General features: G+C 55.0%; 1 protein-coding gene across 1 annotated transcript in view; it reads left to right on the forward strand.

Moving 5' to 3' along the window:
• Positions 1-22604, forward strand: part of EZR (ezrin) — a 49389-nt gene that overhangs the window by 24901 nt on the left and 1884 nt on the right. Inside the window, exons 3-12 of the mRNA XM_013992459.2 lie at positions 1302-1385; positions 6245-6340; positions 7181-7455; positions 8031-8114; positions 8779-8925; positions 15868-15964; positions 20422-20585; positions 20789-20919; positions 21530-21690; positions 21947-22039. Of these exons, the coding sequence (XP_013847913.2) occupies positions 1302-1385; positions 6245-6340; positions 7181-7455; positions 8031-8114; positions 8779-8925; positions 15868-15964; positions 20422-20585; positions 20789-20919; positions 21530-21690; positions 21947-22039 (1332 nt within the window). The remainder of the gene's footprint in view (positions 1-1301; positions 1386-6244; positions 6341-7180; positions 7456-8030; positions 8115-8778; positions 8926-15867; positions 15965-20421; positions 20586-20788; positions 20920-21529; positions 21691-21946; positions 22040-22604) is intronic.

The raw sequence follows: 22604 nt of genomic DNA on the forward strand, positions 1-22604 counted from the left end.
GGGGGGAGTTTTTTAAAATCTGAAAAATGCTGCCTCACTTCTCTGAGTGACAACCTTTAAGACATGCTGGATGTGTGGAAAAGTATTTACTGATCATCCCAGTTTTTGAGTGTTAGGAAAAAATGATTCATAAAAGATGAATTTTTGTTCAGCCAGGGCCTGACACAGGTTTAGAATTTACCACATGTTAGTTCTTACACCAGGAAGCTGAATAATACAGGTAATCTATGTCCTCATTCCATGCACATCTTGAGGAAGAATTCAGAATCTCTATCCAGCTGTTCCAGTATTTCCCTTGAAAAGTTGTGAGAAGCAAGCATTTCTTCGTATTGAGCATTGTGGTTGCTGCTGTTTTCCTTTGGGACAATGACGTAAAGTAGCTAGATTATTTTTCATATGCTAGTAAATTCTGGGTTTTCTTGTGATAAATTTGAAAATTACCTTGAAATAAGTTGTGTTTTTTTTTTTTTTTTTCTTAAAGCAGCAATGGTATGGTGACGTTAGAGACATTTTTAAGGCTCTCCCATCGTTTCCGCCTTGTGATCTCACTATCCTTTAAAATGCTTCCATTTTTGCATTCTACATCCATCTGTTGTCTAGAAAGATCTCACATGTTTGCCGTGATGGGTGTGTTAGCATTTTGCTTCTCTTGAAGCAATTTGCCATGTTTCTGCTCTCTTCGCACTTAACCGTTTCCAGTGCCTGCGCGGTACCCCATGCTCTTGGATGTGTCTGTACACGCTTCGCCTTTCCTCTAAGGCTGCCGTCCGCATTCCTTCTCGCTCCTCCTCCCCCCCCTACGCACTTGGTGTGGACGCTTGGAAGTGCCCCCCCACGCCTCACTTAGCTGTCCTGAGGGTGGTGTATGGGAAAATACGTTAACAGTTACCAGAGTATTTTTGTAGAAAAATAACAGACTTAATGTGAATCTGCTTTATTAAAACCATGAGAGCACACACTTGAATCCATACTGTGTGCACATATTTCATAGCTGGAGCCTTTCTGTGTATTTTGGGGTGTGGCCGGGGTAGTTTGTGGGGGTGTGCCGTGGCGTGGGTGTATGTGAGTGAGGGTGCTGCTCCGGGGGGTGTGTGTGGAGGGGCGTGAGAACAGGTGTGGAGGGGCGTGAGAACAGGTGTGGAGGGGCGTGAGAACAGGTGTGGAGGGCGTGAGAACAGGTGTGGAGGAGGCACATCCTCTTGCCGTGTTCGTTGCTCAGGACCTCTGAGTTTGGGTGGAGGATTCGGGGGTTATTGAAAGACCCCTGGGTTAAGTGCCATGTGTTTGGTTCTGTTTTCTAGATCAACGTCCGAGTTACCACCATGGATGCGGAGCTGGAGTTTGCCATCCAGCCAAACACAACAGGAAAACAGCTCTTTGATCAGGTCGGTCTCTGTGCGAGAGGGTTCCCAGTTAGACAGCCGGTTTTGCAGCCTCTGAAAGCATTTGCGAAGCACATTTACGACCTGCTTTCCCGCTGGCTCCTGTCTGTGGAGGAGACGCTGCCCGCTTCTGCCGGCGGGACTCGGCCTGCGCAGACGCGGGGGTGGCCCTGCGCACGGCCCCGAGCAGGGGGGTGGGGGCGTCCTCGTCCCAGAGCACGACTGCATCGCTCCCACGGGGGTCGCCGCCATCCCCCGGTCCCCCAGCTGTTTCTTGCCACCTGGTTTGCAGACCGGGGTCCTGCGGAGGCCGGGCGCCGCCCGTGGGCCTGAGTGGACGCGGCGGGCCAGGGCCGGCGCCCCTCCCTGCCCTCTCGCAGCTGCAGCATCCATGTGCCCGCTCGGGTGTCTCGGGTGGCGGCCGACACCTTCCCTGTTGCTGGGCCACGGGGCACAGCCACGGGCCTGCCTGTGTCTTCCCACAAGCCGCCGCGGTGACCCGCAGAGCGCAGTGAGGACAGCGCCCCCCGCGAAGGCTGTGCTGACGGTTCTGTGCGACAGTTCCAGGCTCTGGGCGGAACCAGACCTCCCTTTCTGGGCTCTGGGGCCAAGGGCCCAGGCTAGCAGCAGGGCTGGCTGTGTGTTCACCAGCCACCGGCCCAGAGGTGGCCTTCCCGGGGCCCAGCTCAGCGGCCAAGTGCTGTTCTGCATCCTGGCCCCACACATGAAAGGCGAGTGGGATCTGGGCCCATTTCGAAGCTCTGGGTGACTCGCCAGGGCCTGCTTGGCTCTTGGCTCATCCTGAAGTGAGTGCCCAGCAGGCCAACCCCAGAAGGGCCTGGGTTCAAGGCCTCCGCTCTCACGGTGCCATCATTTTGAGGTCCCTCCCTGGCCGAGCCTCGGTCACTGTGCTGGGCAGGGCTGGCCTTGGGCTGAAAATGCTGCAGCTTTCTCCTGAAGGTAGCCCTGCGGTGGGTGAAGGGCAGCCAGTGGGGGCGGCTCTGCCTGCAGCCCAGGGGGACTGGCCTCTGATGCAGTTGGTGAAGCAGAGGCGCGGCTTGCTGTGAGGATGGCTCTGCAGCCTCTGGCCTCCATCTGGCAGATTTTTGCACAAGTCACTTTTCAGGGATTGTGTGCACAGGCTGGTGACAGCGTTGGCAGTGTGCACGCGCAAGGTGTGAATGCCATTGTCTCTTAGGAGATCCTCGTCCCCGCTACTTGGGGGCCCTTGGTGGGGTAGGAGTACAAGGCTTGTCCTGGTGCCTTGAACACGTGTCCCTGCATCTCAGTTCCCCAGACCTTCTCGTAACCGCATGCTTATGCACTGAGCTGCGTCCTTCTCGTGGTTCCCTCAGCTTCGTGCTCGGGTACCACGTTGACAGAATGCCTCATGTGCCTAAATGCTGAATAATTGTATCTAGTTTGGTGTTTATGTTGGTTTCAGGCCAGGTATTTTGGCCCGTAGCGTGGAGTAGCTAGTAGCATGGAGTTGTGGATAAACAGGTACGAGTGGACCCTGAACTCGGTCACTTGCAGATTACTTTAAGAATGTCAAATGCATAAATCTATTCGGTGTGCCAAGTTTTGATAAACTCTGGGTCCAGATTATCCTCAAGCTCATCAGCCTCTCATCAGCTGTCCTGCTCCCGCACTGAATTCCTGTTCTCACCCCGGAAGGCCAAGTCCCCGGCATCAGTCCTAAAGGAGAAAAAGCAGGGCCAGGCCTTGCCGTAGCCATTGTTCCCAAGTCCTCCCAAGTCCCAGCCACTTGGCGACAGGTAACGAGGTTTCGCTACCAGCTGGGTTAAGAGGGATGGACAGAAAGATGCTGGGTCCATCTGTCCTTCCTCTCACTCTCTGGACCTGGATCACGACATCTCTGATGGACACAGTGTTTGAATTGTTTCGATGTCGTGTATTCTGTTGAGAAAGACCCTAAATCTGAGGAGCCAAGCCTGGAGCAGACCTGGAATGTGATTTGGTCCATGTGTTAAAACTAGGGACGTGGGGGCTCAGCAGCAATGGGATTGCCTGGGGCTGCACAGCTGGCTGGGCCGAAGCAGCCCCAGCCCGTTCTGCTTCCCTTCCTCCGAGGTGCACCTGACGTGGGATGTTCCTACCCCTGCCCGCATGGGGGAGCGGGGCGGGTGCCCATCGGTATGCCCTTCGCCAGGGGCCTGTGTCCTCCAGACGCTTCTTAGGGGCTGCGGGCTACACTGCCTTCCTTCCTCCCCGGGTGGCTCCAGCTGTTGCCCTCCTGGGTCTCCGAAGCTCATCATGGCCCACACTGCCAGGCACTAGAATGTGGTCCTTCAGTGAACTAGATTGACAGAGGCCTGGAAGGTAGGTTAGTCTGCCTCCCTCCCAGCCCCCGTGTTACTCCAGCCTCCTCTGCGGTAACTGTCCCCCAGCCCTGTCAGCACCATCGCTTGGTCTGTGACTAGGTTCTTTCTAGTCCAGGGCTCTGACTTGACGGGGACCAGGGGCTCACAGCCAGGTGGGTTCCAGGCGGAGCCCTGAGGCTTTCCTGCAGCTGAAGCTCCTGGGGGGTGGGAAAGGCCTTCCTGCTAGGACTCTGCCCAGTTTCCATCATCAGAAAGTAGTATTTCCGGAGTTCCCGTCGTGGCGCAGTGGTTAACGAATCCGACTAGGAACCATGAGGTTGCAGGTTTGGTCCCTGCACTTGCTCAGTGGGTTAACGATCTGGTGTTGCCGTGAGCTGTGGTGTAGGTTACACACGCGGCTCGGATCCCGAGTTGCTCTGGCTGTGGTATAGACTGGTGGCTACGGCTCCGATTGGACCCCTAGCCTGGGAATCTCCTTATGCCGCGGGAGCGGCCCAAGAAATAGCAAAAAGACAAAAAAAAAAAAAAAAAAAAAAAAAGGTAGTATTTCCCAGCTGTTGCTTGAGATTGCGTTCGGTGGACACATCCCTGAACCTGCCAAACACCAGTGGGGCCGAGACGCCTGTGCAGATTCGGCTTCCGGCTTCCGTGTTTTTTGTGTAGCCGCTTTAGGTTAAGGTCAGAACATTGGAGGGAACATGTGGTGTGTTTTTCTAGGAAAGCTGGGTTTCCCTGTAGCCGGGGCTGGCAGGTTGGTTTTGGAACGGACCGAAGGAAGGAAAGTTGTTTGACTCCGTCGTGGTGTTTGGGGGGAGCTGTAGGGGTAGAAGTGGGGCCTTGAAACATGGTGAGGTCAGTTGTCCTGGAAGTTGAATGCGACTCATGCCAGGGACGCAGCCCGTCAGGCGCCCAGGGTCAGCCCCTGGCTCCAGCGTCTGATCTGCCCTTTGAGGGGGTGGAGAAGGGAATCTGAAGGTGGGGCGCTGGTCTGACAGGGTGGGGAGAGAAGTCCAGGGGACGGGGAGTCTTTTCCTACCGCTTAGGTCCAGGCCAGGGCCCAGCGGGGCAGATGGAGCGGAAACTAGATCGGAGAGACGGATGGCGGCATCTGTTCGCGGAGTTTTGCCGCACAACCTTGAAACAACCCCAAGGGGGAGGCAGGGCGGGTTTCATATCCAAGTTGAGATGGAGGTTTGTGGGGAATAAATTAGCAGGGCCGGGCATAGAACACCTGGTCCTGAGTCAGCGTCTTTGCACATGTTACCATGAAAACCAGGCATGGGGCCTCACATCTTCAGCTGTGGGAGGAAGCCCTGGTGAGAGTCCCAGTGCCCTTTCTGGAGTGAGTAGAGGGAGCGGCTGCCCATGGCCTGTGATAAACAGACTCCCTGGGCCCCCAGCCAGTGAGGAGACAGGTTCAGGGCAGGGTCTGTTTGGTGGTTCAGATTTTATTTTAAATAACTGCCCAGGATGCCTGATCCGTCACTTCTAGTGTATTCAGTCCTCTTTTCCTCGAAATATGGTAAAAGCCACATATTTGAAGGATGGTAACCACCTTTTTAAAGGCTTAACATTAGGTGTCATGGATTTAACTACTTAACACTATTCAGCAAAGTCCTGGGACTCAGTTTTGATGATACTCAGCAAGTATCCATAGCAAGTTGCAACCTACACCACAGCTCATGGCAGCACCTGCTCCTTAACCCCCTAAGCGAGGACAGGAATCGAACCCACAACCTCATGGTTCCTAGTTGGATTTGTTTCCGCTGAGCCACTACGGGGTTGCTTTTCTGCTTCAAGACACAAGAATAACCCACTTGGGGCTCTCGTTGTAATGGGAGACTTTCCTAGCCCTGTAGAGAATTTTAAAGTGCAAATTCTCACTCGGTCCCAGGGCTGAATTCTACCTTCCTGTATCAGAATTTCGCATTTCTTGATGTGGGAAGAATGCCAGCCCCCTTGATACTTGCGAAGCTGACTGCTCCCCCTCCAAAAGTGAGCCCTCTCTGCCTCCCCCTTCCTCGCCACATTCCTGGCCGAGCAGAGCCGGGGCCGGCTGCCTGAGGCGCAGACAGGCAGCCAGAGGAGGCACGCCTGTCCCTTTGCTTCACAGTGCTAACTTTCAACCCCCTTTTCACATGGGTGCCCAACAGGTGACAGTCACACCTGTGACACCCACTTTCACTGGTATACCTGGGTGTGTCCCATTCTGTGACTCACCTGGCTGTCTTTACTCAGGAAAGCACAACGGAGTCCGAGGAGTAGGGGTGAGATTTTGTAAGATTTAGCATTAACCCCGAGTCTGCTCAAATGTATGCCAAACGTAAATGGTTTATGCTTCGGGGTAATAGCTTCAGCTAGTTGCAGACAGTGTCAGGCAGGCCTGCCTGGTGCCACCAAGCAGGTGCCACCCTCACTCCCTTGGCAGCTCTGTGGCACTATGTGATTGCGGCCGCTGAGGCCGCTACCCTTCCAGAGGGTTCCTCGTGACGGTTTCGGGCCCTCTCTTTCACACAGGTGGTAAAGACTATCGGCCTTCGGGAAGTGTGGTACTTTGGCCTCCAGTATGTGGATAACAAAGGATTTCCTACCTGGTTGAAACTTGATAAAAAGGTAAGTCAGAGTTAACTATGTCCAGGCTATTAATTAGGTTTGGTCTACTCTGTTGACAGTGAAACTCTGTCTTTTGTTTTTTGTTCCTTTCTATTTGTGTAAAAGTTTTTATAGACAGAAAGGTTGCAGGTTTCCAGCAAGTGGGGATGGTGGGTGGAAATTAGATCCTGGTATTTCTCCTTACTGCTCCCTTGTTGGAGCATATGATGCTTAATTGCTTAGCGTTTGGTTTGGTTTGGTTTTGTTTTTCCAGTGAGATTGTTAATCTTATAAACCATGAATCATCCACTGTTTTGTAAGGAACTGTTGTTGCTTTGTTTGAACCTGTGATAGATTCTCTTCCAACCCTAAAGACTGGATAATTCCCCTAACAACTGGGAGGAAAAGCAGTAAGCCGCCTGTGTTTTCTCCAGACAGTTTCTCCCTTGTCCCAGCCCTGGCTTTCCTCCCACGTTCTGTACACCTCAGGGGGCCGAGAAGGGGCTCCATGGTCTGGGGCTAGACTGGCCGTGTGGACAGAAGCCAGCTGCTTCACGGGTCTCTCAGGCAGTTGTCCTTGGAATGGATGGCATTGCCACCAGAAAACCTGGGCTGGACTGGGCTGGTGGCCTGGCGGGTCGCTGAATGTGGCTAGAGTCCAGCCAAGAGCGAGACTATAATAGGACTCTCACTGGCCTGTTCCTGTCTTCTGTGCTAAAAAGGTGACTTTCAGAATAAGTGTAATCTTCTGAAAACCGGCCCAAAGGATCTTTTTGAGGCAGTGGTTAAGCCCTCGCACCGCGAGGGCCAGTCTGTCTTAGGAGCTGGCAGCGAGAGTGTGGCTTCTGCTCTGCTGTGCAGGTGTCCGCCCAGGAGGTCAGAAAGGAGAACCCTCTCCAGTTCAAGTTCCGGGCCAGGTTCTACCCCGAAGACGTGTCTGAGGAGCTCATCCAGGACATCACTCAGAAGCTTTTCTTCCTGCAAGTGAAGGACGGGATTCTCAGCGACGAGATCTACTGCCCACCCGAGACCGCGGTGCTCCTGGGCTCCTACGCCGTGCAGGCCAAGTTCGGAGACTACAACAAAGAGCTGCACAAGTCCGGCTACCTCGGCTCTGAGCGGCTCATCCCCCAGAGGTGAGCAGGTGGCCTGCGGCAGCGTCTCCAGGCCCTCTGACCCCCACAGCGGGGTCTGCGGTGGAGAGACCTGGCAGGGGAGTGGACCTCCCCCTAGGAACTGAAGATGCTGTAGCCTCACCACCTTCCCGCTCCCTGGTGACCGACAGAAAGGCCCCTGTTAAATCTGTTTTTGTTTACTAGTGGTCACATCAGGTATACCTTTTGGTGAAAGAGGCCACTTAGGGTACCCTTTCACACGTTTCCAGTGGGAGTTCCCTGGTGGCCTAGCAGTGACGGACCCGGCATCGTCACTGCTGTGGCTTGGGTTCAGTCTCTGCTGGGTTACTTCCGCGTGCTGTGGCACAGCCACACACACACATTTTTTTTCCCAACAAGATTGGGTTTGTCTCACTCCAGGTTCTCAATTGTCCAGGTTGTTAATTGTTATACATAGAAATGCTGCATGTTAGCAAGTAGGTGGGGTTTTTAAAAAAAAAAAAAGTCAAGGTTTGCGTGATGGTTGGGCAGTGGCCTGTCGCTGGCCTCTCCCGGACCTCCGGATGACCGCCCGGGCCCTCTTCCCTGCCATCCAGAGTCATGGACCAGCACAAGCTCACCAGGGACCAGTGGGAGGACCGGATCCAGGTGTGGCACGCCGAGCACCGCGGGATGCTCAAGTGAGTGCCGGCCGGCCGGGGAGGGAACGAGCTGCAGGGGTTTCTTCTGAGCAAAGCTAGGTGTCTCTGCAGGGCCAGAAGCCTTTAGTCGGTGCCTTCAGGCCTAAAGGCTTCTCCCCTCCTTGTCTCAGGGGAAAGGGGCTTCTTCCTTAGTCAAGGGAGCAGGAACCTTGTCCACAAGCCATCAGTGACCTTCTCTTTCCTCTCACATGGGTGCTGATTGTTTGTTTGTTGTCTGGAAGGTGGTTGCCTTCAAAAGAGCATAAATGTAAAAAAAAAAATCGATCCCAACTGCAAACCACTTGCTCTTAGAGAGGCCAGTGCAGCGTGAGAGGGCAAGTGGACGCCTGGCCAGCGGCGCTGCAGGGCCTCGGGGACTTGGTGTCCTGAGAATTTCCTGTCTGACCTGAGCATCTTTAGGGGAGGGGTGGCCCCTTGCAAGTGAGACACCTGGCAGGCTCCTGCCACCCCATGAGAAGGGGGGAGGGGAGGGGCTGGGGGCGGGGAGAGACGGGCACGGGCCAGCTCTGTTCCCCCCTGAGGTGGGAAGTACGTCAGTGGTCAGTGTCCAGGACGGCGGGGGACCCCTGGGGACACCGGCTGTCAGCCGCACCTCTGAGCTCCTGGCGGCGCGTTAACGATCGCTCGGGTGTTTGCTCCCCAGAGACAGCGCCATGTTGGAGTATCTGAAGATTGCCCAGGACCTGGAAATGTATGGAATCAACTACTTTGAGATAAAAAATAAGAAAGGAACAGACCTTTGGCTTGGAGTTGATGCTCTCGGACTGAATATTTATGAGAAAGACGATAAGTGAGTTGAATTGGTATCATCTTTAGTTGGTTGGTGGGGTGTGGAGCCTGGCGACCATGAGAATACGGCAGTTAAGCACGTGGGTTACGTTTGAAGTGTTTATCTAGCAACTTACTGGCCCAGTGTCTGACTCAGGCTTTGCCTAAGGCCTGGCCGCGGTGATGTGGCCTTGCCGGGGGGACTTGGTTCAGAGGTAGGTGCCTTTCCTCTCCTGTCCTCCCTCCTGCTGACTGCCCCGTGTAGCCCGTGCTGCGGGGCCCCACCGCATCTGGAGCTTGAGGAGAAGGCAGAACGAGAGCTGCAGGAGGGCACCCCGGCTACCACCCAGGCAGTGCCGGCGGCTCGATGCTCCAGCCGAGAGTCGTTACGGTGCCGTCAGAGGCCTGAAGAGTCGGCCAGCGGTGGCTTCTGTGTAAGACAGTTGAGCTAAATCCTCAAACCTGTGGGAAGGAGCCAGTTGCCTCACATTGGTCCTATGTCTGTCGAGTGAGGTCTGCTGCCGTGCAAGCAAGCTGTCTGGGAGCCCGCGAGGGAGCCGGCCTCCCTGGGCCACCGTGGCCCATCCCTGTGGGTACAGACTGCACAGAATGCCTGCCTTCTGCCAGGGGGCTAGATACCCAGGAAGCAGTTGTGATTCAGCGAGGCCAAGTCTTCATGGTGGTTCACCTGCCTTTCCCACCTGCGTCTCGGCTGCCCCAGCCCCCCCTCCACATGCATGAGGGGAGCAGAGTTGCTTTTGACAAATGATACCGTGTAAGAATCCACCTGTAATCCCAGCCATGTCTATTCTTGCCAGAGCCCAAAGTACAGGTGCCTTTCGCAGGGTGTGAGTCAGGGACGGGGTGGTTCCTGTGTCCCCTGTTCCCGGTGCCCACTGAGCGCCTGGAGTGGTGGAGTCACCCCTCTCCTGGAAGGCAGGGTGCTAGACGGTTACACTTCGACCACGATGTGCTTCTCAAGGATCCCGGGTGCACTGGACTCAGTGCTGGAGACACACAAACAGTCCGGCTAAGCCAGGGACCTGGGGGCCTGAGCTGGAGGATGGTGGCTGGTCAGCAGGGCCACCAGGGAGCGGCATGGTCGGGACACCACGGCCCCTGGGCATATACATGGGAAAGTGCCTGTCTTTGAGCTTGTTTCTTTGAGCAGATTTTGTAACAGCCGTGGCCAAGGCCGTCTGAACAGGTTTTTCAGGCTGCCCTAAGAACTTGCTGAGGTCTGCTTGTAACCACCCCCAGCCCTCGCTTCTGCAAGTGAACATGTGAGCAGCTCAGCTCCTTCGGTCCTGCCTCTGCTCTCCTCCCATCCCCAGCTTAGCCCTGAACCAGGCATCCGTGCTCAGGATCTTCTCCCCAGAGGTTTAGACACCGGGCAGGGATGGCAGGCTCCCGATCCTGCAGGCAAAACACTCAAGCCTTGGTCAATCAGTAGCCCAGGTGCTTCTCCTTTTAAGCAAATATTGACAACTTGGTTACCAGGATAAGCAGGAGGTGGTGGCTCAGGTCAGAGGAATGCTGCCACAACCCTTCACTGTGCTGACGTGTTGAAGGATGTGCCGTAGCAGTGGGGGTAAGCGGGGAGAAGTGCGGGGAGTCTGAGCGGGTCCTGGGCGATGGGAGACCTAGGCAGATAAATAGCTGTCTCCATTTTAGGGTTAAATATGCTCTGGTTTGGTTAAGTCTCTTGGGGCCCCTTTTCAGTCTGTGTGTAGCAGCTCAGTGGGAACACAGAGGACAGAAGCATTTGTCTTTTTTTTCCTATAAACCCCTCCGTCTGAAGAGGAGATAAGGGGAGAAGGGGAGGCAGGCAGCCTGGGACTCAGGAGGCTGAGATGAGCTCCCCGGCATCCTCCGACCCCAAACAAAACATACCTGCCCAGGTTCTCAGGCCTCTGCAAGCACTCTTCCTCCCACTTCACTCTCGGAGAGCTCCCTCCTCTCGTTCCTGTGCAGGCAGGTTTCTGACTGAGCTGTGGGCCCAGGGCCCCGGCGGGGAGGATGCTGGAAAGGACTGCAGACAAGGAGAAGAGACGAGGGCCGGGTGCCTTTGCCCTTAAATTCCCCATTCTCATCGTGGTGTCTCTTATTAGTGTCAGCAGCCAGGTTTCTGCCATTTAACTACATTCTCTTCATCTTTGGGGAGGCAGGGCTGGTGGCTCACGTGTATCTCAGGAGGGCAAAGAGCAGGTCTGTTGGGTGGTGTGAGTTTTGTTTCACCAAACATTCCAGGATCACATCGTCCGCCCATCTCTCCTGTCTGCCTTTGGTACCCGACTTGAAGACAGCAGACAGCACATCTTGAACAACTTAGTTGCCTTCAGAAGTTTGCTGCTGTGAGGACTCTGGTCAGACCACCTCTAGGAAGAAGTTGAAAACCCCCCCTTAGATGGGCGGAGGGGAGAGTTTGGACGCCTGTTTAGACAAGGGGTGGAAGGGCCCGAGGAGAGGCCGTGCCCCTTTAAGTGCGGCGGGGCTGCGATGCTGAGAAGGGCAAGTGGGAGGGTGTCCTGCCCGCTGGGCTGCTTGCATGGTAGCCCCCCCGCCACCGCCCCCCAGGACAAGCCCTGTCTGATTCACTGCTGCTGGAAAGTGCGGGCGGAGGTGCCCCTGACCCCCGGGGGAGCCAGACAACTTGGCTGTTCCCCTGGGCTGTGAAGGGCGGACGTGATCGGCAGCCCTCCTCACTGCAGGCCTCTAAACTCCTAATGAAAATTTTCAAAAAGCCTGTAAATGGAAAAAACAATTTTATAGTGAATTCCATGTGCCCAGAACCAAGATTCTACCATAGCATTTAACCAGTTGCTCTGTCACACCTCCCCGCTTCCACATGTCACTGTACCCTTGGTCCCCTTGACACATTTTAAAGTAAATTGCAGACTCCTGTATACCTTTCCCCTAAATGTACAGAGCTCAGTATGCTTTGCTTTGCTTTCGATGTAAAATTTAAATATAAATGAATGCACAGTTTTTGAGTGTTCCTTTGCTGAGCAAATACATACGCCTGTGAAAACCAAAAACAGTGTGGCCACCCCGCATATTTTGAATTTATTTATTTTTCTTTTAGCCACACTCAGACAGCATGTGGAAGTTCCTAGGTCAGGAATCAAACCTGTGGCACAGCTGCAGCAACACTGACTCCTTAACACCTGCACCATAAGGGAACTTCCTGAATTTAAATTTTTTTTCATTTTGGAACAAAAAGTCATTTCAGACTTGTAAGAGTTTCCAAAAATAGGAAGTACAAAGAATTCCCACGTGCCCTGTACCAGCTTTCCCGGATGAACGCAGTCCAGGTGTGGAATCCGGCTGCTCTCCTGATTCCGCGCTGTTAGCAGTGCGGAGGCCATGTTCCCATTTCATTACTTGTCCACTGATGCTCTTCTTCGGCCCCAGGTTCTGCCCAGAATCCACCTATGTTTGGTCGTTGCGCCTCCCAGTCTCCTTCCGTCCGGGTCAGTCCTACGGTCTGTCATGACTTGGACATTTATGGAGAGTACTGGCCTTTGGCTCTTGAGAAAATCCCTCCGCCCGTTGATACTTTCCCATGAAACAGTTTGAGGTTTGCACTTTTTCCAAGAAACCGCAGGTGCTCTTGTGCCCTCCTGGGTGACAAGTGCTGTCAGCGTGTCTTACTTCTGGTGGCGGCAACTTTGGCCTCAGGTCAAGGTGGTGCCTGCCAACTTACTGCCCTCCTCGTTAATCCCCAGTCTATTTCGGGGAGAGCCTGAAACCGTGTAAATGTCCTGTTCCTCATACTTTCATCTGTTAATTCTACAGCCATTGATAAAATGGGCATGAAAGGGTTATTACTGTGGTAGTTGAGAAATGCTGTTTTTAAAAATTACTCCTTGTACATATATTAATGGGATTCTGCTCTAAGGAGCCAATTTCTCTTTTCCATGTGTTGTTTACTTATATTAATATGGACTCAGGGATGATGTGTTTTCGTCTATGGGCCATAACCTGTAATGTTATTTTGTTGCTCAGATGGTTCAGGATTTGCTTTTCAGAGCCCCTTTGAGTTGGCTTCTGTCTCCTCTTGACACACCCCATTATTTCCCAAGCGCTTCTTACTTTCTGGCACCATCCAGACGCTGCTGTAGCCCTGGCATCACTATTTTTCCAAAGAGCTTGGATCTCTTTCAATTTGGGAATTACACTTTAAAAATGTATACCTAAGGACAGACTTCTGAGTCCTTTAGAAATCTTCTCTGTGAGTCCTTCTCTGTTTGTGAACTCAGAAGGAAAAAAAAAAAAAAAGAAATCCTTATAGATTGTAATTTTCCAACTCTGGTCAAGAATTAAAGTTCTTTAATTCAGAAGTAAGTCATAATTTTCATGTACAGTCATCATTTTTTGATGTTCCAGTCATGCTTATAGAGGCTAGTAAATTGTCCTGTGAGGTTTCAGAGAAAAGACAAACGTTGCAGGTGCAGTGAAAGAGGAAGCTGGAGGCCGTGGTGATGGGACACCCAGCCCTTGAGAGGAGGACGCCCGTCTAGCCTGAAGGTCCAGGTTCTCTAGGATCAGAATCTGCTCTGAGAGACTTGTATAAAACCAGGAGCCAGAGCAGATCCTTGCCTCTCTAAGAGTTTGGGATGTTGGGACTCTGGCCTGCAGTACTGACTGTATGGCTGGGGTTTGAGCAGTGGCAGCGTGGTTCCTGGCTGCTCTGCTGTCACCAGCATATTGGTCTTGTGTTTTGGAGGAAGGTATTCAGAAGCATCAGATGCCTCACCAGTGTTTCTTTTATGGCCTTTCTATGAAGGACAAGGACAGAGGTGGATGTCCATGGCAGGACCAGTTGGTTTCCTGAGTTCCTTTCCAGTGTTCAGAGGCCCATAACAAGATTACCTCTTTAAAAGTTTGTGGCTGTGTGTATGTATATAATTTCTATATCCCATGTCTGATAAAATAACTGAGTGAACCCCATGCTTTGTTGTTGTTGGTGGTGGTGGTCTTTTTGCCTTTTTCTGGGGCCCCTCCCGTGTCATATGGAGGTTCCCAGGCTAGGGGTCTAATCGGAGGTACAGCTGCCAGCCTCCGCCAGAGCCACAGCAATGCGGGATCCGAGCTGTGTCTGCAACCTACACCACAGCTCACGGCAGCACCGGATCCTTGACCCACTGAGCAAGGCCAGGGATCGAACTTGGAACCTCATGGTTCCTAGTCGGATTCGCTAACCACTGAGCCACGACGGGAACTCCCCCACGCATCCTTTTTTGAAGCATGTTAGCCAGATGTAATTCAGTGGGCATTGGTGATCCTATTAAAATAAAGCTGAGAAAAGACGTATACCAAAAAGTCGGACACGTAAAACCACAGCCTGCCCAGTGCCCTGACTACTGGGGCCCAGAAGAGCCATCTATCAGGCTTAGTGCCCTCTCCTGGCCTCCAGAGGCCACCTCCACTGCCTTGACTTAGTTTATGTTGTCATAGCAAGACCTACATTGCACAGTGGTTTTTCCTTAAACGCGTTGGTCGGCTGCTCCCCACCCTGCCCTTTTCTAAATTGAAAGTTTTTGTGGCTCATGGGCAAAGACTGTTTTTGATGGCAGCATCATTAGAGGGCGGCTTGAGGATGTGTCATTACTTCTGGAGCGGCATCCAGGGTGAACGTGTTGGAAGAGGAGGGGGACGAGATGGGGATAGGGTGGAAATGACGAAGTCAGTAGAGCGGCGTGGTCTTGAAATGGTAGTGAGCTTGTCCAGGAATGCTGGGTGAGAGTCCAGAGCCTTAGCCACTAGTGGACTCATGATGAGTAGGACAGCAGTGGGGCGTCCGTTGGGCGTTTGTCGTCTGAGTGCTGTCTTGGGAGTTGGGGGATGACATGGGAAGGGGCCTGGCCAGCCAGGAGAACACACATCCCTGAGATGAGAAGCAGAGGAGCAGAATCTGTAGGAAGCCCTCAACTCATCAAGAAGGTACAATAATCTTATATATACATGCACCAGACATCAGAGCGCCTTGACTGAATTAAGCAAATCAGAACAGATTTTTGAAGGGGAAACGGGGTATGTTAATACTAGGGGCCTTGTAACACCCCGCTGTCAGCAGTGGACTGGCCATCCCGACAGAAACGAGTGAACCTCAGACTTGAACCACAGTGAGCCCTTTCCCCTCCATCCGTGAGCAGCGGCGCCAAGTACAGTGCGTGTGGGAAACCTAAGACGTGGTCTTTGCCCTCAGAATGCCTGCCTGCCTGGTTTCCAAAGAGCTAAATAGTATTGCCGTAATTTTTCAAAGTAATGCAGCAATTGAACTAACGTGAAGAGACTGGCTTGTGGCGCACACGGGACCGCAGGTTGGGAGGAAAAGACTGCTGCGAGCTGGCCTGGCAACGGGGAGGAGGGCGGCCCTCCCAGGCGCCATGCGGCAGTGTGGCCAGGCTGAAAGGCTGGGCTGACCCCGGTGTGGGTTTCATCTTGCACAGACTTGGGGGTGTGGGAGGGGAGGGATCAACTGGAAGGGACATAATCAGCCGGCCATTGGAAGTGGGATTCTGGTGACAGGGAGCTTGGTTAGGCTGCTGGCATGTGAGAGGTGGCATTAGGGGGGTGATGTGGGCATGAACTGCAGAGGACAGCCGTGAGAGAGGCTTCAAATGGGGTGCCAGGATGTGCCTGCTGAGGAATCAAAGTTGACCTCAGGATCACAAACCCGGGTGCCTGGACGCAGTAAGAGGCCTGAAACTGAGCAAGACAGATGACGTCAGTGGGAGCCTCTCAGGGTTTCCTGGAGCTTGAGCCTTGCGGGCAGTCACCTGCCCTCACCTGGCACAGGTAGCAGCTCTTAGGAAATGATGCGTATTACCTGTTAGGCTTCTTGGGCTAGTGTCAGGCTTTTTTTAATTGAACTAAAAAATTGCAGAATAAATTTGCAAACCTCTCTTAGCCAGGCAAGGACACATCTAACCATCCCACCGTTTTTTTTAAACCTTAGGTTGACCCCAAAGATTGGCTTTCCGTGGAGTGAAATCAGGAACATCTCTTTCAATGACAAAAAGTTTGTCATTAAACCCATCGACAAGAAGGCACCTGTAAGTTCACTGGGTTCTACCTTAGGGGTTACTGTTTTCATTCTTGAAGCCAAATGCATTTCCAAGGTAACAGTTAGACCCCTGTATGTGGCAAGGAGCTGGTGATACTTAGAACTACCTGTATGTGGGAGGAAAGCGTTGCCGGTGGGTTACATACACTGAGGGTCAAGGTCCCCTCCGGCCAGGCCGCCGACCATTGCAGCGGGAGGTTACGGTAGAGCCCGGTGTCTGTCCAAAGCTCGCGCTGACTCTTGTCTGAAGTTTTCAAATGGTCATCATTCCTTATGAAGAAGAGGGCAGTTCTGAGTCATTGCCCTTAGCCCAGTGATAAGCCTTCCATGAATTCCTGCATTTCTGGGCTTGGGAATTGTTCATAATCACCTGAAAAACCAGCCTTTCTCCAGACAGCATGCGTGGGGTGGGGGGCTCATGGCAGCACGGCCCGGGTACCTGCTGGAGCACGTGCGCGACCACGGCCATGCCTCGGGGCCAGGGCTTGACGGCACGCTGTCCTTGCCATTACCCAACGTCAGACTTTCATGCCCCCCCAGTCACCTGCACCCCACCTGCGAGTACGAGTGTGCCTCGCTTTTCTCTAGCCGCCCTGTGGCCCTCACGCTGTGTGGTGGAATGAGTGAGGAGTTGTTTTCTTTTTTTTTTTTTTTTTTTTTTTTTTGTCTTTTTGCTATTTCTTGGGCCGCTCCCGTGGCATATGGAGGTTCCCAGGCTAGGGGTCCAATCGGAGCTGCAGCCACCGGCCTACGCCAGAGCCACAGCAACACGGGGTCCAAGCTGTGTGTGCAACCTACACCACAGCTCACGGCAACGCCAGATCGTTAACCCACTGAGCAAGGGCAGGGATCGAACCCGCAACCTCATGGTTCCTAGTCGGATTCGTTAACCACTGCACCACGACGGGAACTCCTGGAGTTGTTTTCTAATGGAAATCTGTTCTTTAAAAAAATCTGCCGCTTGAAGAAATTCTCTGACCCTTCTTAGAGCCTGTTCTGAATTTTACTGTAATTACAGCTCAGAAAGGACTTGCGTCTCGTGTAATTTCTGTCCCTTAGTTACAGTGTCAGGCTTAGGGAGGCACGCACGGGCTGCAGTCCAGGCTGTGGACGTCGGGGTGCCCTCCTGGACTCCAGTGCTGCTTCGTGATGCTTCACGTCGGGACAGCATGGGGCCTTGCCGTCCCCGCTGCTGCTCCCACGCAGGGCTGACGTTAGCTCGCTGTGTGGGAGCAGCACGGGTCTGGAGGCTGTGTGTAAAAGTAGCGTCTTTGCTGAAAACCTTCCCTGCTGTTGGCAGAGTCTGGCCTCCTGCCCCATGGGTAGTTGCGCAGTTATTTTAAATAAAGCATTTAATGCAGACTCTCCAGCTCCGTGGTAACCGGTCGCATTTGCATGCGGCACCGTGAACCGCGGGTCCCCGTGTAGCCGGGTCACAGGCAGTCAGGAGTGCCAGGAGATCCGCAGTCTGTTCACCAGATGTTACTGATGGTTCGGAATGTTTTTTTAGAAATTTGACTGACAGAAGCGGGAATTCTGGGTAGATTGTTTAGGAATTAAGTTTGTGAGGATTTTATTTTTTCAAACATGGCTTAAGTTTAGCTTTCAGAAAGCTGGAGAATTTTTGTGATCACAAACGCCAAGCAGAGGCACCTGTGACGCCTATGCTTGCGCAGGCTGAGTGTACCGTTTCTGTAAACTGGCCTCGGTGAAGCCATTGCTTACAGGGGGAAAGGGGAGAGAGAAGCATTGCAGGTTGCAGGGGGCGCAGTGCTGGGATGTGCGCCCTCCCCGTGAAGAGATGGGTGAAGACAGGCCCAGTGCTCTTTTTCTGGCGGGGAATTGAGCGGTGCAGCTGCGTCTCATACCAGCTCAGCCGGCGGAGACAGGCCAGGGCTGGGTGACCGCTTCGGATGGGTGAGGGGTGCTCTGCTCTGCACCCCGGACTGGGGCTGGTTTGAGATGCCGTGCCAGGTTGTTGTACCTGGCCTCAGACTTTGCACCGGCGGCCCTAGAAATCAGATTTCCAAGTTTCCATGGTCCAAGTCGCCACCCAGTGATGCCCGAGCGGAGGGTGGTCTTGGCCAGACCCTGGCTGAGCCTGCCCCCTCCCCCCGCCTGCCTTTTTTTTCCTCCCACACCTCTGACCAGTGGAAGGTCCCTGGCCAGGGATCAAACCCGCACCACAGCAGCAACCCGAGCTACTGCAGTGACAATGCCGACCCTTAACCTGCTGCACCAGCGCGGGAACTCCCTGGGGCCATGTCTGGACTCTTGTGATGGACTTCAGGGCCTGCCAGTGGCTCTGAGCAGGGCTGGGGCAGCCGCTTCCCCTCCGAAAGCACCTCTTGCTCCTGCCTCGGGGAAAGGCAGCGAGCCATCCAGTAGCCTGGGAACCATGGGAGGGGTCACCCTGCTGGGCCTGGCGGGCCCGGGCTCTCCCTCCTGTCTCCTGGGGACGCGGGTCACTTTCCTGGAGCTGCCCTCGTGCCTCGTTTCGGGTTTCAGAACTCCGTCGCTGCCGGTTAGACAGCCTGCCCCGGCCTTGTCGGGAGCTGTGGCCTGGAGACACGGGTTTGGAAATCTCTAAATAATTGTTAGTTTGTGGCTTTTGTTTTTAACCTGAAGTCAGAAACTGGCCTTCTTCCAAGGCGGCACGAGGAGTGTCTCCCGCCTCCTGCGAAGCTGTGGACGTGGACGCCGTCACGTCTCTGGTGCCTCACAGGCCCTGTCCCAGGTGGCTGGACGCCCTGGGGGGTGTCGCCTGCAGTTCTAACCTTTGGTTTTTTTCAAGTGGCGTTTTTCTGAAGAGGTGTTCTCACAAATCAGAGTTTCTTTGCAGATAATTAGGAAGCCCATCTGGGTAGCACTCCTGTGCGCCACAAGCGGTTGTTTTCTCTTGTGTAATCAGAGACGGGTGGGTGGGTAACAAAAAGACCTGCCCCTCCCAGCTCCGCAGACACCCCCGGGAGACACCCGATGACTTCATAACAAGGCCGTGAAACCCCGAGGAGGGCCCCACCCAGGAAGTCTGTGGGCTCTTGGGCTTGACATTGCTCTGCTTGGCGTTTCTGGACGACGAACAGGCCGGGCCGGGCCGCTAAGTCGGTCCTTCCTGGGCATGTTGCTCAGCCTGCCGGGCCAGTCCCTAGGATCGGGCAGCCCTGTTTCTTTGTTTCAGCCGCCCTTTCCCTGTTGCAGTGTTGGGCGTCTGGCTGCTGGGGGCCCTGCGGCTCAGAGGAGGAAGCAGGCAGACCTTTCAGAACAACTTGTAGCCGGAGTTTCTAAGCTTCGTTGCCCCTTCGGTCACCTGTGTTCCTCACACAGGCCCCCAGGAGCTAGGACACAAGGCCCTGTGCCACTCGTGCCCCACACTCGTGCAGTCACTAGTCCTAAGCTCTTGGGTGCTACGATCCTGCTCTGCCTTTCAAGAAGGCTCTACCAGCAGTTCTGGAAGGCAGCCCGCAGTCTGGGCGAGGGTTTGTGTCCCCGCCAACTTGCGTGGTGCCACACGCCTTTCTGAGTCCTACTGTAAACATTTTCTGATTGAATCCTCGCAACAAGCCCATTGATTGTGTAACTGAAGATGCTGAGGCTCAGCTCGGCGGAACGATCTGTCCAAGGTCGTGGGGTCGGTGTGGCAGTGCTGCAGGAACTGTCACTCGGAACATTGGTTTGGTCCTGAGAACAGAGAGATGAATGGAGGTGGCCCTGCTCTTGAGGGAGCAGCGGTCTAGTGGGGAGAGCAGACCCAGTCAGCGGGGGCACCACAGTGACGTCAGCTGAGGAGGACGAGGGACCTCTGGAAGTGCCATGTCCTGGGGTGCCTGCCATTGCACAGGACATTCCAAGGGGAGGGACTCTTTGAGGACGTGCCCACAGGTATGAAGGAGCGAAGTTCATGACAAGGGGTCGGTCAGGGTTGGGGCTGGACGGCCTTCCACGTGCGCCCGGCCAAGGCGTCTCTACCCAGTCCTGGGGCCAAGAGGCCGGCATGGAAGACCCGATCGATGTGCTGGTAGCATCGTGGGAGGGGAAAGGCTGAGGCAGAGGCCATGGGAAGCCCATGTAGGAGGAGTTGAGCGAGGCAGGAATCGGTTGGGCTGGGGGCTGGAGAGGACAGGTGGACCTTTGTCGGAAGGCCAGGCGGCGCTGGCACTGTGGAGGAATTGGGCTGGGGGGAAGCTTGGTGGTCCCGCGTGGGGTTCCCGTGTCTGCGCACAGGCACACCCACAGTGCCCACACTGCTCCTGCTGGTCCTGGAGAGGACGCGACCCTTCGTTTGGGGTCATTGATGACTGTGAAGCCCCCACTGGCCCCCTCCGCGTTGCTGCTTGTTCTCTTAGAAAAGCTATCCAGAACTTTGTGAAGTCAGGTTCAGAAGAAGAAAGCTAGAGAAAGGTGTCTCCGGGCCCGAATCCAAGTCCGCCCTGTTCCGCTCTGCAGGACTTTGTGTTCTATGCCCCCCGCCTGCGGATCAACAAGCGGATCCTGCAGCTCTGCATGGGGAACCACGAGCTGTACATGCGCCGCAGGAAGCCCGACACCATCGAGGTGCAGCAGATGAAGGCCCAGGCCCGGGAGGAGAAGCACCAGAAGCAGCTGGAGCGGTGAGCGGGCTGGGCTGGGCAGAGGCGGCGCCTGAGCTGGGGACAACCAGGGACTGGGGTGCAGCTGCCCCTTGGGGGTGGGGCTGGTGGCGGACTGGCTCCAGGCCAGGGCCACCTGTGGGGTGACCAGGCTGCCACGTAGACACCACGCTCCCCTGTAGAGTCTGAGCCTCCTGTGCTGCTTCTTCCCCTCCCGGAAACAGGCAGCAGTTGGAAACGGAGAAGAAACGGAGGGAAACGGTGGAGAGAGAGAAGGAGCAGATGATGCGCGAGAAGGAGGAGCTGATGCTCAGGCTTCAGGACTATGAGGAGAAGACCAGGAAGGCGGAGAGAGGTGGGCCTGCCCGAGCCTCCCTCCGGTGGGGGGCCTGTGATGGGAGGGCGCACTTGCGGCCAGGGACACACACTGCCGTCGAACACCTCCCCAAAGCAGAGACCTGGCGGGGGGCCTGATGAAGTGCTTGTCTGGATTGGGGAGAACTCTGTGCAGGTTCCGGGCTAAATGCTTACCGCGCATTCTCTTCGTGAGGTTCCCATCAGTTCTGTGGGGTGAGGACCAGGTTAGCACCTTGTTCCTGATGAGGACGGTGAAGTTCAGGGAGGTATAGTCGCACAGTCATGAGCGTCCTGGCTGTGCCACACTGTCCCTCTGTCCCTCAAACCCTCCTGAGCAGGGGTTTCTGAGGCCAGCGGCCCAAGGGTGTGCAGCCAGGCCCTGGGCGGGAGGGGGCCGTTTCGCCACCACGAGGATGGAGCCCACAAGCGCGGGAGAAACCAGCCGCCACGTGTCCCCCTCCATGTCCCCTGCCACTCTGTCCGCTGCTCTGCAGCGTTGGTGTGATTCTTGCTCGTGTCCCAGGCGCCCCTCCCCCCGGGTGGGAATTGAGGGCAAGACGGGGGGGTCCTTGGCTGGAGCCTTGAGCAGCCCCGGCTTGTGCCCTTAGAGCTCTCCGACCAGATCCAGCGGGCGCTGCAGCTGGAGGAGGAGAGGAAGCGCGCGCAGGAGGAGGCCGAGCGCCTGGAGGCCGACCGCGTGGCTGCGCTGCGCGCCAAGGAGGAGCTGGAGAGGCAGGCGGTGGATCAGATAAAGAGCCAGGAGCAGCTGGTAGGAGTCCACAGGGCCTCAGGATGCTGAATTATGGAGAGGCTGCCTCGGGGGGTAGAAAAAGTGACACCTGCTTTATAGTAACGGGTGTCTGGGCTGTAAAGTGATCCTCCTGGGGGCGCAGAGTGGCAGGTGGGAGGGGCTCTGCGTGGGTGACGGACGCTGCTGGCCGTTGACCAGAGCATGTGACCCCTCTTTCACAGGTGCACTGTCGGACGCGTCCTAGAAATAACTTGGGCTTCTGCTCCTTTTCCAGGCCACAGAACTCGCCGAGTACACTGCCAAGATCGCCCTCCTGGAGGAGGCTCGGCGACGCAAGGAGGACGAGGTGGAGGAGTGGCAGCTCCGGGTGAGTGGGGGCGGGGGCGGCGAGGATGAGGCTGGGTCCGCAGGGACAGAGCCACTTGTTGACTCCACCCGAGCTGTTCAGCCCCCCAAACATCCCCCATCAGGAGCTAGCTTTAAACCCCACGGTGTGGGTGCTGCCAGCAATGGCCATAACCCCTGCGGCAAGCCCTCCTGTCACTCCCGGAGGCTGGTCCCCACAACACGGGCACAGGGAGACCTGGCTCTGCCCCTTGCTGTGCGACAGGATGGGCGGCCTCACCTCCGAGCCTCGGTTTCCTGTAAGGACGCCACAGAGGTCGAGTTAACTGTAGCTGTACCGGAACCGTGCTCCTTCCTTGTGGTGTGACGTCTACCCAGCAGCCCCCACGCCAGCAGGGATGCACTGTCCTCAGGGGCTCAGTCAGGCTTGGAGTGGCCAGACTGGGGGCTCCTTTCCCCTGCCCTTTGCCACACTTCCCAGCTGCAGGGGCCCCTTCTGGGAACACCTGGCACCTCGCTCCCATCCCTGACCTGAGCTGTGGGCAGAAGGCTTCAGTCCTTAGGGTTTTGCAGAAGCGCTTATTATA

This window comes from Sus scrofa, chromosome 1 (assembly GCF_000003025.6).
Source record: "Sus scrofa isolate TJ Tabasco breed Duroc chromosome 1, Sscrofa11.1, whole genome shotgun sequence".
In the NCBI taxonomy this organism is placed as follows: Eukaryota; Metazoa; Chordata; class Mammalia; order Artiodactyla; family Suidae; genus Sus; species Sus scrofa.